Source organism: Myxine glutinosa, chromosome 1 (assembly GCF_964187855.1).
Source record: "Myxine glutinosa chromosome 1, kmMyxGlut1.1, whole genome shotgun sequence".
Taxonomy (NCBI): domain Eukaryota; kingdom Metazoa; phylum Chordata; class Myxini; order Myxiniformes; family Myxinidae; genus Myxine; species Myxine glutinosa.
Genome location: NC_136261.1, coordinates 318,183,825 through 318,199,578, shown reverse-complemented (window position 1 = coordinate 318,199,578; position 15,754 = coordinate 318,183,825). Strand labels below are relative to the sequence as shown.

General features: G+C 42.6%; 1 protein-coding gene across 3 annotated transcripts in view; it reads left to right on the top strand.

The window, feature by feature from the left end:
• LOC137410873 (G patch domain-containing protein 8) overlaps positions 1-15,754 on the top strand; it is a 198,729-nt gene that overhangs the window by 159,816 nt on the left and 23,159 nt on the right. For all 3 annotated transcript variants that reach the window (XM_068096322.2, XM_068096330.2, XM_068096341.2), the window contains one exon: positions 10,218-10,361. In XM_068096322.2, the coding sequence (XP_067952423.2) occupies positions 10,218-10,361 (144 nt within the window). The remainder of the gene's footprint in view (positions 1-10,217; positions 10,362-15,754) is intronic.

Here is a 15,754-nt window from a genome sequence, read left to right as displayed (position 1 = left end):
CAAGACCTTGTTTTCTTCATTGAAAGGGTCACAGCCGAATTCAGTGATGCAGTTGTTAATATCTTGTACAGCTTGTTCGTCTTCCTTCATGCGAGTGGGAGCATTTTCACTGTGATGTCGTTTTGATTCTGATGTGCTGGCAAGATCATGCAGTGAGGATCGGACTCTATTAACATTGTTAGCATTTCGGGAATGTGACAGCAGCATCTTTTCGTTCTTCAAAATTTTGAGCCAGCCAGCTTTCATCTTTGAACCCTTGTTCATTGTCATCTCGATCCAGAGATCCAATGGCAAACATGAGTAAGGCTTTCCCGACATGGATTGAGCAAATAAGCCATCTCGCATGTATTGTGCTACATCCTCTGGGAGGGATTCCATTTCCAGCCAATACTCAACCAACCACCGTCCATATTTATCGTTGTCATAAATCTGGATCCATGGTAGCATTAAACGTAATGTCGACTTGAATTGTTCCCAGTTCTGGATTCTCAACGCATGCAGATTCATCATCAATATTTCAGTCATCTCCATAAATGTGATCCAGTACTTTGCCATTGAACCACCGGACTCCTCAATTCTATTGAACTCATCTGCCACCAATGAAATAACCTCTTGGTTGGCTTCCAGAAGTGCATAACATTCCTGCCGTTCTTCTGCTGTTGAGGAAGGATTCCGCAGGACAGTCAAGTGAGCTTCAAGTTCATCTGAGATGCTTCCCCCATTCTGTAGTGACTGTTGTATGATTCTTCTCAGCAGAGTTTCATACATCAATCGGAGACATCGTATGCTCCTCTTGTAGTGTTTGCCCCGTAATGCCTGGTCCACAGACCCTTCTGCAATAACATCTGCCGCAACGAGGATGTCAGACAAGCCAGACCCGTGAAAACGCTTATTCATGGCAGAAATGTAAGACATGTGAATATGAAATGGGCCCATAGAAGGCAACACGACACTGAATTTATCAGGGTGTTCGTATCTCATTTGCACTATCAAGGCATACACTGGTTGATCTCCTACCAACTGGATGAAGGGCATGTTCTTTTTGCCTGCTGCATCAACCATCCGGCACATTATTTCGTGCACTACAGATTTTCCAGGAGGATTTGGAAAAGTCAAGAAGTAATACGGCTTGCTTTTGACAACATGCGGCTGAACTGTTGACTGGAAACCTGCAAATCCCCCAACTGTTTGACTGCATGGTGCAGGTGGTGTATGAGTCTCATCTAGACGTGCCATGGCATGAATGAGTCCTCGCTGCCTCTGGACTTTAGTATCTGAAGGAGTAATGTCAACACCTGTTCGCATACTTGGAGCTCCACGCTGGACAGTCTTGTAAGGATGGACTTTATGCTGATCGATGCAAAGATGCTTCATTTCTTTAGACTTGGGAATTGTTAATTCTGGGGCCGATTCCTCTGGAGCATGAACCAAATCAAGTGGCTGGACAAACATAACATTTGTACGGTGTGAAGTGTTCGCGCCAGTTAGCGTGTCCTCAGAAAAGTCATCATTGTCCATTACTGCTGTCCCTGGCATACCCAGTGCAAGCTCCTCTGGACATGCTTTGTTCTGCTCAATATCGTACTTGGCCCAAGCATCATAGAGATGTAGCACGTCTTTGTAGCTGATCCCAATTGAGAATTTTTTCAATAACTCGACAAGTTCCCGGCTTCTGGTTAGTCCGTGTATCATAACAGACAACCTTGTTCCAAATGAAGTTCGTTTGCCTGTCATATATGAAGAGAGCAAGGCAGTCAAAGCGATAACTGCAGAGTCGTCATCCTCCATATCAAGGTCACGCTGAGGTTTTGAAGACTTTAGACGGGAAATGAGCTGTTTCAGTAGGCTGCTTGTTTCGTCCTCATTGAGTAAATCGTCAATGTGAGGTGGCCAGATCATTGGCGATACTTTTGCTGCTTCAGCTCTAATTCGTTGCGCTACAATTGAGACGAGTTGGTCATCAGTTGCACCTAGGCAATTTACAGCAGCTTCTATGTATGTTCCACCAGCTGACGTGTCAAAAACCATTGAGCTCTTGTTTTTTGTAACTCTTTCGTGGAAACCAATTTGGTCGCTGAATTCCGTTTGGAGCATAGATTTTATTGTGCTAGACTTCACAGTGTTCACAGTCATGCCAAAGTTCACCAGCATTTGCGTGTAGTCTTGTAGAAGGCTCTGTAGTGTTCGGAGTTCATGTCTTTCAAAAATTACAGTGCGCACATGTTTGAAAAACATTTGACGTACTTCTGCCAGTCGTACATTGTGCATGTGCAAATGTTGATCATTATAATCATGGACTTTGATGTATTTCGTCCAACATGACCGATGGTAGCGGATCTCTGTGGCAAATGGATCTGACGTGGAATCAATCAGTGTCAAAATGCGATCCCGCATATTCTCGTCGTCCAGATGGACTGTGTGACCTTTGAAGACATGCCATGCATCCATTTGTTGCATGATGTGCCACTTGTCCCGTCCAGGGTGTTTCAGGTCTTCTCCCTTCATACACCAAATACACAAATGTTTGTCTTGTATAATACCGGTTTGTGATCGTGATTGTCTCTGAGCGCAAGATGGTCCAGGTGCTTCGTCAGCTACATCATCGCTGCGAGAGATTTCTGTTTCAAAACATTTCTTTTGTCGCTTTAGTGCCTGCTCCAATTTATAGTTACTGGCCAGTTGAACTTTACACAGTTTGTGGAAATATATTCCAGCTGGTCCATTGTGCCATGGCACTGCATCAAAGACTTGACCGTATTTGTCCAATCCTCTCCATCGTTCTGCTTGTTGTTGGAGATGCTGCCAGGCTTCTGGGCTTAAGCTACTCTTTTCCTCATCACAATGCTTATGACAGAGGATACACTCACTGGAGCTTGATAGTCCTGGAGGCTGGTCCTCATCTTCACTCTTTCTCTTCTTTCCTTGAATGGGTGGTGTCGCCATGGTATACTCTGCAATGAAAAATAAAACCTATTACTTACTGTACATACCGTACATCAGACAGCATGATATGAATGATGTTAATACTTAACTGAACTTAAATATTGAACAGGACAGATCTTTATCTCTTAAAGAAAGGGACTTAACTAATATTTTAACTATTATTAGTTGAATATACTTAACTGTAATGCCTTGATCCATTGTCCACCCTGGTACTCCCTGGAAATTAATACTAACAACTACCTGTGAACAAATACCTGTGAAACTTAATCAAACCATCTTGTAGATAAGGCAGCAATCTTGGTTCGTTACCTGCTCAAAAAGTCATTCATAGTAACAATAAGGTTATAAATGAAAACACTAGTCATGTAAAACTGTATTTAGACGCCAGCGATGAATCTATGGTATGCACAATTATGAACATATACAATACATGGTTTTTTGCAGCGGCCATCTTGGATTTTGGTCAACATTAATCATTTAATATCATTTTAAGTCACAATATCACTTGACTGATGTAAGATGCAAGATCTGGGCCCAGAAAAACCCACATATGGACACCCAATATGTATATGTAGCATTCACGTAGGCGGAAATATGCCCGATTTCGCGGTTTTGGCGGACATCTTGGATTTTGTCCTCTGGCCGAGTTAGCCCGCATTTTAAAAAAAGATACCCAAGCTTATTTTTTTATATATATTTTTATCTTTCAAAATCAACCTTCAAACCTTGATCACGGGAAAATGGTCACGAACTCTATTGGGAGTTCCCCTACTATTACTCTATTGTGCCCAAATTTCAGCTTCTAGCTCAAAGGTGGCTGAGCTATCGCCCGGACAAACAAGAAAACAAGAAAACAAACAAGAAAGCAAACAAAGAACCAGAGTGAAAACTGAGTACTCCCTTTGAGCGTGCGTCATTGCCGAGCCCCCGTCGGTGCCCAGCAATGACGTTATGCAGCGCCTGGAGATGGCAGAGGAAAGGGAGCGGTGTCGAACAACAACTCACCTTGTTGTGAGGATGAGTTGATCATTGGAGGTTCACCCATTGTCAAGTGGCGGTTTGTAATTGGCGTCACGTGGATCCTTTTTTTCTACAATCTATTTTTTCACCCATGAGGATGATGTTTATAGATGAGCAGTAAAATTACCTTTAAAACGATGTATAGGTTGCGTTTGTACTATTTTCGGTTTTTGATTAATTAGCGCATTTGAGAGGTCACGTGACTCCTTCTTTGTCGAGTTTAACAATCATGGTAACGTCTTAATTAAGAGTAGTTTCTCACATATGATAACATTTGATGATCGGAGCTCACGGTCAAACTAATTATTTTGATATTTGTGTTGAAATCCGATAGAAATTGGGCTCTTTATAAAGATTTGTATATATGGATCGACCCTCAGAGATCGTGGCAGCTTGGATGGTTTTAAGTTATGAATTGTGAGAAAATAACTGTTTTAAAATCCCTATTTAGGTGCAGGGTGGTAAAAGATGTTATCCTATGAAGTTTCGTGCCGATTAACCTTGGGAGCTCAGAGGAATAGGTTCACAAAGAAACAAACAAATGAACATTTCCCTTTTATATATTTGGATAATCATGACGTCATAGGTCTGTGGTACAGGCCCAATCTTGGAAAAACCGAAAGACGTTGCACCTCTATATCTCCAAAACCACTTCATGGAAAAAATTTGAAACGTGGCTCATTGTAAAGAACTCCATATGGGGAATACGTGTTGTTAACGATGACATCATTGGTGCCGTAATTATGATATCATAATTCGACAGGGACAACGCTTAGTCTGATCAGTTTGAAATTTATTGAGTGTGATCTATGCAACAATTATATTAGAGAATATAAATTTATGATGTCATCGCTCATGTGGTCTGGCAGCCATATTGGATCAAATAAAAAAACAAAACCTTCAAAAACAAAAGAGTTCGCTCGCACCAAGTTGACTGCGCAGGGTAAGTATTCTATGAATACCATCTAGTTTTTCTTAAGAATTAACTTTTAGAATGATTTTTCTCATGTTATGAATAACTTTTCAACACAAATGGAGACGTTCACAATAATAAAAAAATACTACAACCGTGCTCGGTGGAGCACATCCCTCCACCAGGCTGAACAATTTATGTTTTGTATCCCACTGATAGGCCGGTTCTAGATCCGGTCCTTAACCAAAACCTAATCAGCTTGTTCATGTCACCTACCCAACTCATTCACCTCATTTTGTTATAACTCGTCCATATTTTTTCAATATATCATACTATACATATCATATTGGTCCCATCTCTCAATGATGAACAATCAGTTTTAAAATTCTCAGATCTAGATCTTCACGAAAATCTAATCAATTCGTTCTAGTCACACACCTGACCTCTCCACCAAAATGCATCAGAATCTGTCCAGAACTTTGTGATATATCCTGCTCGTGGACAGGGGTGTAAGCATAACCTTCGTTCACTTTCGGTGGTGGAGGTAAATATTTGGAACAGTTCCCTGACGCAGGATATGTCTGTGCCTGTGTTTGTCTGTCTGTTTGTGTGTTAATATTGCATCAAAACATTGCCATTTCTTGGACTATTGTTATTATCACGTTCAAAGAACATATTTAACACCTCACATCTTGCAACTAGGATGGTAAGAGACGTTCCAAAAGTCTTGACAGTGGTAGGTCGTCTTGTTATGCAATACCTTGTAAGTCATTTTGCGAATGAAAGTATCCACGTTTTTTCTCCATCATGATACTTTACTGATTAGTTCTACCTAATCTGCATGAAATAAAAAACATTTTAACTCTTACCCACCACTGAAACAAATGCCAAGTCCATTAACTTTTCCAATACAAGCTCAGAATCTTGTTATTTTTCTCAGATTTCTCCAGACCCAAGAAGGAGAAAATGAGGCTCAGTCGATCTAACCTTGCACTCCAATCAAAAATCGAATATATGAGATCGTTTTTCTCTCGTCTGCACATGTTTGGACTCGTGATTGCAGCTGGAGCAGTGGTCACTGAATTAATGTGCCAAAACGTTTGGAGGTCATCCAGAAAAATCACCCTGATTTGCCTGGTGTCATAAGTACATTTCCAGCGACGGAGAAAGTGCATTGCCTGAGCTGCTTAACCGGAATGATGGCGAAACTTTGAGTGCAATGCATACTGTTCGATTTGATTCATATCTCATAGACCTCCGATTCTCATTTTTGAGATTAAATGGCCTAATAAAATTGCTGGAGAAAAATAAAGGATTTAGTGCTGTATGCGAATGACTTGCTAATTATATGAGATATATTTTAAACCTCATACGAAAATTTTAATTGGCATCAGTTGTTTTGCTCAATGTTTACCCAAGCTTGACAGATGGAGTGCAGCTTCGGTATGCTAATACTTGTGCCATACCGTAGTGCTGAGACCCGGTGGCAAAAACTCAGTATGAATCCGGCTCAGTAATTTTAGCAAAAAATTGCTGGATTCCAGATTGGCTCAGAACTCGAATAAGTTTGCAATTATTTTTTTAAAGTTTTTATTTTAAATTTATTTTAAAAGTTTGTAACTTGGTCATGTTCCCCACTGAGTGCTAGCAAAAATTGGCACAGAAAACTCCATGAGCAGTTAGCTATTTGTAACATGGGTACTTTTGATTTGAATACAAATTCCCCCTTCCCCCACCCCAAATTCCACTTCCATTCTGACGTAAAGAATGCGCATGTCTATGCATGCTGAAGTATAATTGTGAAGCATAACGTGGGGTGGCATGTATCTGCTACATCAGCACCATACAATTTACTTGTGCAATCACTCTCAGAAAGAAAAAAAACTCAGGAGAGCGATTTACAGCATTTGCAAACACGAGTCACTGTAGTAGTGGAAAATTTCATGCTTCGTCACATGAAAACATGTTCTTGTGTTTTTTTGGGGTTTTTTGCAGAGCGGTCACAAGACACATGACTCTCTCAACGATGTTAACCATGTGAAACCCTGGCAAACGTTTATGTAGGGAGAAAATACTTGCACTGTAACCAGAAGTAATGAGAAACAGGCATCAAAACATTATTATAAACTCGGGTTTGCAAACGTGGTGTAAATCATATGGAACCAATGGAACACGTGAATCCACTGTACAGGACCAATGAAATATGGATTTCAAAATACGGCGGGAAAGTACAGTAAAGCACACCAAATCAATACTGTAGTTAATTGAATGTGAAGATTAATCATATCATGGTCTCTTGTCATGCATTGGGTATATTTATTCATTCCAAATTCTGGCCTCGGCATCGCTGTCTCCACAAGAAGGTACAGGACGTTCACATGTTCCAACTTTCAATATTTCCATGTTTGCGGCACGGACAGATGGTGCATCAAGCCGTGCTTTAACCAAGCTTGCAGTTTTCGGGAAATATTGAAGTTCTTCCGCTTTTGAAATCAGCTTCAAATAAAGAAGCATATTTTACTTTGAATTGTTGATGCTGAAGTACAATACTGTAGTTGAAAACCATGAAGACCCATGCTACACTTGCTGGCCAAGCATGTTTGCTACTCACTGCGGCACGATGTATGCGTACGCCTCGTGCATTTTTTGTGCACTCTGGTCCTGTAATCTCTCTAAAAAAGGCAAATATATTCGCGCGAGTTTGTTAAATTTGCTATTCTCTGTTGTAGCGTGAAAATTGATGTAACATGGAAATCTCCGCTTCCCCACAGTATTGAAATAACCGAGTTGACAGCCAAACCAGGCTTGACTCGGACTCGGCAACTCTTCGAGTTCAGGAAGTCGGTTCGGTTACAGAACTATCATGTCACATAACCCAGAGCAATAGTTACTAAATACTAAATAACCATTCAAAACGGTGCACAGGCTGCTGTGAGTATTTTCCCGAGAGTACAGGACAAGTGCACTCGACACATTAAGGACAATACTATACGTAGTGTGTTCAAAAAGTATCCGACCTTTATTTTTCGTGCGTAAAATAAAAGAAGCTAGGGAGGCGTTGATTGGTGCACGTATGTAGGCGATCCTAATGCGCACGCGTGAATTTTTTCCCACCTGCAGAAGCTGTCATTCGACGGCAGACCGCCGATGAGTGAGGACATGTAAGTGAGCGCCGTCGGATTTTCGTTTTTGACAAAATGACGGAAAGAACAACGCTACTGCATCAAATTTTGTGTTTTTTGGCCTCGGGGATGTTGGATGCTTCCATTGTGATGACTGCAACTTGGTTTCTGGGTCGTACCCATAAACCCAGGACTCATCGCCAGTGATCACTGTGTTGAGGAAGCTGGGATCGCTGTTCACAGTCTCCAGCATGTCCTGTGCGATCTCCAAACGGAGTTGCTTCTGCTCAATCGCTAGCAGCTTCGGTACGAACTTCGCTGAGATTCTCCTGAAGCCCAAATCCTCCTTCATAATGGAATGAATGGTGTTGAATCTTGCGGATCGTTTCCACTTGGGAATCGCCAAGCTTTACCCAAAATTTGATGCAGTAGCGTTGTTCAAGTTTTTCCGTCATTTTGTCAAAAACGAAACTCCGACGGCACTCACTTACATGTCCTCACTCATCGGCGGTCTGCCGTCGAATGACAGCTTCTGCAGGTGGGAAAAAATTCACGCGTGCGCATTAGGATCGCCTACATACGTGCACCAATCAACGCCTCCCTAGCTTCTTTTTTTCACACACGAAAAATAAAGGTCGGATACTTTTTGAACACAGTAGTTCACTCGTAAACACAACAAAAAATCACATGACTCACATTCACACTTAGAATAGGCTGCCCATTTGACTACTGCAGAATATGAGGACACACCTTCACAATACACTGAAATAAATACAAAGGTGATAGGTTGGTTTTTACCAGTTGGCCCAGAGAAGTACTCCCATTCATCCTATATTGCCATCAATGGTCTCGCCATTGCAGTAACCAAGGGTTGGATGCCTGGTTTCCTTTTGCTGTGGCGATTGGTTTGGCTAGGTTCTTGTTCATTCCTCCATGTGACATTTTTGGTGGAATTGCAGAACTGCAAGAGGCCATGAAAGAAGTATTCTCACAAGATGTGATTATTAATCATATTTATGAGCACTGACCAATTATTCTGCAAAGTACAAAGCATAGACTTGGTTTTCTGACTGCTAGAGTTGGGTGAAATCGTTTATACTACTGTGTTCAAAAAGTATCCGACCTTTATTTTTCGTGCGTAAAAAAAAAGAAGCTAGGGAGGCGTTGATTGGTGCACGTATGTAGGCGATCCTCATGCGCACGCGTGAATTTTTTCCCACCTGCAGAAGCTGTCATTCGACGGCAGACCGCCGATGAGTGAGGACATGTAAGTGAGCGCCGTCGGATTTTCGTTTTTGACAAAATGACGGAAAAACCTGAACAACGCTACTGCATCAAATTTTGTGTAAAGCTTGGTGATTCCCAAGTGGAAACGATTCGCAAGATTCAACACCGTTCATTCCATTATGAAGGAGGATTTGGGCTTCAGGAGAATCTCAGCGAAGTTCGTACCAAAGCTGCTAACGATTGAGCAGAAGCAACTCCGTTTGGAGATCGCACAGGACATGCTGGAGACTGTGAACAGCGATCCCAGCTTCCTCAACACAGTGATCACTGGCGATGAGTCCTGGGTTTATGGGTACGACCCAGAAACCAAGTTGCAGTTTTGATGCAAGTTTGATGAAACACAAAATTTGATGCAGTAGCGTTGTTCAAGTTTTTCCGTCATTTTGTCAAAAACGAAAATCCGACGGCGCTCACCTACATGTCCTCACTCATCGGCGGTCTGCCGTCGAATGACAGCTTCTGCAGGTGGGAAAAAATTCACGCATGCGCATTAGGATCGCCTACATACGTGCACCAATCAACGCCTCCCTAGCTTCTTTTTTTTTACGCACGAAAAATAAAGGTCGAATACTTTTTGAACACACTACGTATATCCCTTTCGACTTTTTAATCACTAAAGCAAGAACTTTTGCAGTTCAGTTTTCCTTCGACACAGAAGCCAAGTAGTCGTTGTGTTGTTGTTCTAAGATGTAAGCCTTTGCAATATTTCGCTTTTTCTTCATCCAGTGTAATTTTAATTTCACGTTCCATTTATTGACTGCCGTATTCCCTTGTTTGATTTATTTATTTAATAATTACACTTGTGTTTTTAGTGTTTTAAAATTATGCATGTGAGAACGCAAGTAAAACGAAATGATGATCATTTATGCATAATATGTTTTCTAATGGACAGAAAATCATGTCGTCACACCTGTCCTTTGTGTCTCAAACAGGACTTTGCAGAAAAAGAAGCAGCCATAGCGAAGGCTCTGGAAGACCTGAAAGCAAACTTCTACTGCGAGCTCTGTGATAAACAGTATTACAAGCACAAGGAGTTTGACAACCACATCAACTCGTATGGCCATGCTCATAAGCAGGTGCATTTTGAAATCATAATGGTATAGAGAACCAGAGGACTAAATCCTTCAATATGAATCATCATATGGGTGATTTAATCTATTCAATGCCAATATGAGAAATGTCAATGACATTTAAATGTCACAATCAAATAACTGAAGTGGAATTTGGCTGGACACTTAGCAAGAAGACAGACAACCAGTACACAACAAGTATTGCAAATTGGCAACCTAGAAAAGTTTCAGGAAGAAGCAGAGGTGAGATTAAAGATCAGATAGAGAAATTGAATTTAGAAAATTTACTGGAGTAGAATTGCCTCAAATTGTGCTAAACATAATGGATCATGCTGATGGAGACCTTCATCTTGCAGTGGATTCAATATAACTGGTCAAGTCGAGGAGCAATTATTTGTATTTATGTTTTCTATTTGAGATGTTCTTGGTGAGCAACACTTTGCAATGATTGTCAATTGCTATTTGCTCACTAAGTTCTTTATTCCACAATAATACCAGGAAGGAGGGAGAGGGCACGAGGGCAAGGAGGAACTCCTCTCCCCCCCCCCCCCCTCCCCTTCCCACGCCTCCTGCCCCCAAGCCCTCTCCCTCCCACACTTCTCCCTGCTCTCAAATGTTGTGGTTGTGTGCTTCCCCTTCTCTCCCCATCTTGGCTTCCGCTCCCTCTTTTGTATATTTTGTTTGTCTGGTTGATTTGTTTGTGAAATAAATGTTAGCTCTTTCACGAGCCTCGATTCAGTATACAAAAAAAAACCAAAACCTTGATCTTTTCTACCCCCGCTAATTTCGGTCCCCATGTGTTTTATACCTCTCTCCCCCCCCCCCCCCTCCCCTTCCCACGCCTCCTGCCCCCAAGCCCTCTCCCTCCCACACTTCTCCCTGCTCTCAAATGTTGTGGTTGTGTGCTTCCCCTTCTCTCCCCATCTTGGCTTCCTTTTGTATATTTTGTTTGTCTGGTTGATTTGTTTGTGAAATAAATGTTAGCTCTTTCACGAGCCTCGATTCAGTATACAAAAAAAAAGAAAAAAAAAAGTGTTTAAAATGACTTAAAATTTGACTTTGTGACCAACAAGAGCAATATGTAAGTGCATTCAACTCCCTTTGAAGAAAAGTACATCAGTCTATGCCCACACAAATTTTAACTACTTAAGCCAAAACTGTAGCAATATCACACTGTGCTGGCACTTTGCACTTAACATTTGAAGTCTATGCCCACACTCAAATTTTAACTACTCAAGCCAAAACTGTAGCAATATCACACTGTGCTGGCACTTTGCACTTAACATTTCTGCTCACCTGAATCATGCAGGAGGCCAGTCGGAACCCTGCTCAGTCAACTTCATAAGTTATGTGCTTTAGTTATTGCTCCATGATGTGCACCCTGACATCATATGTACAGGGTGATCGATAATTGAGTTCCTATTTAACACAGAGAAATATGTTGTTATGGGATAGAGCATTTCCCGGTGTGTACCCTTGTTTAGAATCGGTACACCGTATCCATGCGTGTCGTAAGAGGCGACGAAGAGGGTTGGCATCAGGAAGGGCATCCGGCCATAAAAACATTGCCTCAAAAAAAAAGAGAACCATGACAATTACAACTACATATGGGCAGGGTACAGCCCGAAGTGGAGTTCGGTTTCTGAGGTTTGGGACATGGAATGTAGGGACAACGACAGGGAGATCAGGAGAAGTGGTGGAAGTATTGATCAGAAGAAGAGTGGACATGTGTTGTGTGCAAGAGACGAGATGGAAGGGAAGTGGTGTGAGAATGGTGAAGGGTAGGCAGGGACAGAAATACAAGTTTGTGTGGCAAGGGTGCCCGGAGGGTGTGAATGGTGTTGGTGTCATGTTTTTTCTGAGGAGTTTGTAGACAGTGTGGTGAGTGTGACTAGAGTGAGTGATAGGTTGATGATGGTGAAAATGATGATTGGAAAGCTCTTGGTGAACGTCATCTCGGGATATGCTCCGCAGGTTGGTCGGAGCGATGAAGAGAAGGACACGTTCTGGTGTGCGATAGAGAAACTGATGGAAAACGTGAAAGATGAGGAAGTTGTTGTGGTAGGAGGAGACCTAAATGGACATGTGGGAAGGAGTATGGACGGTTTTGAGGGAGTTCATGGGGGTTACGGATATGGTGTGAGAAATAGAGAAGGTGAAAGGATTTTTGAGTTTGCTGATGGAGCTGAATTGTTGATTTGTAATACTCAGTTCCAGAAAGAGGATAATAAGCTTGTTACATACACGTCAGGTGGGTCGACGACAACCGTTGACTACCTGATGATGCGTAGGCGAGATAGGGGGCACCTCCGGGACACAAAGGTGATCCCGGGGAGGAGACTGTTTCACAGCATCACTTGGTTGCCTGCGACATAAGGGTGAAAGGTGCGAGGAGAGCTCGGCGGGTGAAGTACTAACCGAGAATGAAGGTGTGGAGGTTGAAAGAGGTGACAGTAAGGGAGGCATTAAAAGAGAGGCTGAGTAGGGTAGAGGATGATGTGGTTGAGCTTGAAAGTGGTTGGATGTCAATGAAAGATAGTCTGTTGGGAGCCGTTGGTGAGGTATGTGGATGGACAAAAGGACCACCGAGGCTCTCAGAAACATGGTGGTGGGATGATGAAGTTGGAAAGAGGATTGACGAGAAGAGGAAGAAGTTCAAGGAGTGGCAGAAGGCGAAGGGTACGGGAGCAGAAAAAGCAGAGCATGAAAGTTATGAGGCAGCCAAGAAGGCTGCAAAGAAAGAGGTAGCAATGGCTCAGGAGGCATGTAGGAAAATGTTCGGAGAACGCTAGAATTCGGAGAGGGTCAGAGAGCGGTATTCAGGATTGCAAAGCAGATAGCGAAAGAGAGGTGTGATGTGATGGGGGTGAGTTGCTTGAAGGATGAAGTGGGACAAATCGTTGTGGACCCAGATGGAATTAAAGGAAGATGGAAAAGATATATGGGAATGCTGTTGAATACAGAGAATGAATGGGATGGCAACATCGAGAGTAACCCAGTTTTAGGACCGGCAGAGAAGATAACTGAGAAGGAAGTTGAGGAAGCGATAAAAGCAATGAAGAGTAGAAAAGCTGGAGGGCCGACGGGAGTTGTGGGAGATATGTTGAAGGCAGCAGGAAGTTGGGGTGTGAAGAGAATGACAGATCTGCAATCTGGTGGTGAAAGAAGGCTGCATTCCAGTGGATTGGGAACTGAGTACCCTCGTCCCTCTATACAAGGGGAAAGGTGACCCTCTGGAGTGTGGCTCGTACCGAGCGATAAAGTTATTGGAGCATGGAATGAAGGTATTGGAAAGGGTGTTGGAGAGGAGGATAAGGAAGAAGGTGAAAATCCACGAAATGCAGTTTGGATTTATGCCAGGAAGAGGAACGACAGACGCACTCTTTATTGTGAGGCAGTTGCAGGAGAAGTACATGGAGAAGAGGAAGAAGTTGTTTCTTGGGTTTGTTGATCTGGAGAAAGCATTCGATAGGGTTCCACGCGAAGCATTGACATGGGCATTGAGGAAGTTAGGAGTGGAGGAATGGTTGATCAGAGTAGTGATGGCAATGTACAAAAGAGCGCGCACAGCTGTAAGGACGAAGGACGGGAACAGTGGTGAGTTTGAGGTGAAGGTGGGAGTGCATCTGGGGTCGGTACTAAGTCCACTACTATTTGTAGCTGTGATGGAGGTGCTGGCTCAGAACGTAAAGGACGGTTTGCCGTGGGAGTTGTTGTATGCAGATGATCTGGTGTTGATTGCGGAAAGTATGGATGGACTGAAGGAAAAGATGAACAAGTGGAAGGAATGTATGGAGACAAACGGTCTGAAGGTGAATATCGGAAAGACGAAGGTGATGGAAAGTGGTAAAGCCTGTGGTGAGGTGGAAAGAACTGGCAAGTGGGCATGTGCTGTGTGCAGGAAGGGTGTTGGAGTGAACTCCATTCAATGCACAATGTGTGCTGAGTGGGTTCATCAAAAATGCAGTGGTCTGAGAGGTTCATTAACCAGTGTGGCAGCTACATTCAAATGTAAGGTGTGCACAGAGATAGCTGCAGATGGAAGAAATGTTGAGTTAGATCTTGGAGACGGCGTGAAGCTGGAAGGTGTGAAAACATTATGCTACCTCGGAGACATGCTGAATGGAGAAGGTGGATCAGACTCGGCAATGGTTGCTCGAGTGAGATGTGCATGAAAGAAGTTTCGGGAACTGAGTGGCATGCTGATGAGGAGGGGAGTGTCGTTGAAGCTGAAGGGAAAGGTGTATGCTGCATGTGTGAGAAGTGTTATGATTTATGGGAGCGAGACATGGGTAATGAATGTAGAGCAGCAACGTAGGCTGGAAAGGGTGGAAATGCGAATCGTTCGGTGGATGTGCGGAGTATCGTTGAGAGAGAGGAAGACAAATGATGAATTGCGAAAGATGATGGGAATAGAGCCTGTGATTGATGCTGTGAAGAGGAACAGGTTGAGATGGTTTGGTCATGTGTTGAGGAAGAATGAAAGTGACTGGTTGAGAAGTGATGGAAATGAATGTAGAAGGAAGTAGAGGACGGGGAAGACCGAGAAAGACTTCGCTAAAGATGGTGGAAGAAGAAATGCGGGCAAGGGGGTTAACAAGGAGAGATGCAGAAAATAGGGCAAAATGGAGAAGATTGTCATGGGGACCGCAAGGCTACCCCCCGCTCTAGCAGGGAAAATGGCCTTAAAATGCATGTTGTTGTTTAGTTGTGTGTTGTATGGGATAGAGCATTTTTTTTTTTTTTTAGGTTTGAAAGCTTGTTTATTGTCATTAATGTTTTGTTTTTTCTACTTGCAGATTGATCCATTATGGTTGAGAGATTAACAGTTGCTCAAAGATCACGAATTGCTGTATGGTATGAGGTTTGGCAGTCTGTAATTGCAGTTCAAATATTGTGGTGGCAAGAAATGGGATGACATGACACTTTGGATCCAAAAACGATTAAAAAAACTTCCACCAAAAGTTTATAACAACTCGTTCAGTCAAATATACATGAAGATCAGGAAGACGTACCACAGTGGGATCACCTGAAATAGAAAAGCATTAACCGGGTACGAGACATGTTCACAAGGCGCCAAAATAAGTCGATCAGACAAGCGGGGAGAGAGAATGGAATAAGTTATCGTACAATTGAGGCAATTGTGAACAATGACTTAGGATGGAAACCATACAAATCTCATTATGTTTCAGAGTTGTTTCCAGACCATTGTGACAATAGAATGGAATCTTGTGAACATTTCCTTCAGTGGATTGATGATAGTCCAAGTGAGTTACACATTATCTGGTCTGATGAGGCTGGTTTTCCATGTTGGTGGTTTTGTCAACAGGCCTAACTGCCATTACTGATCAGGACATGATCTGGGAACGATAGCAGAATGCAGCCAGTCGGTCAAAACT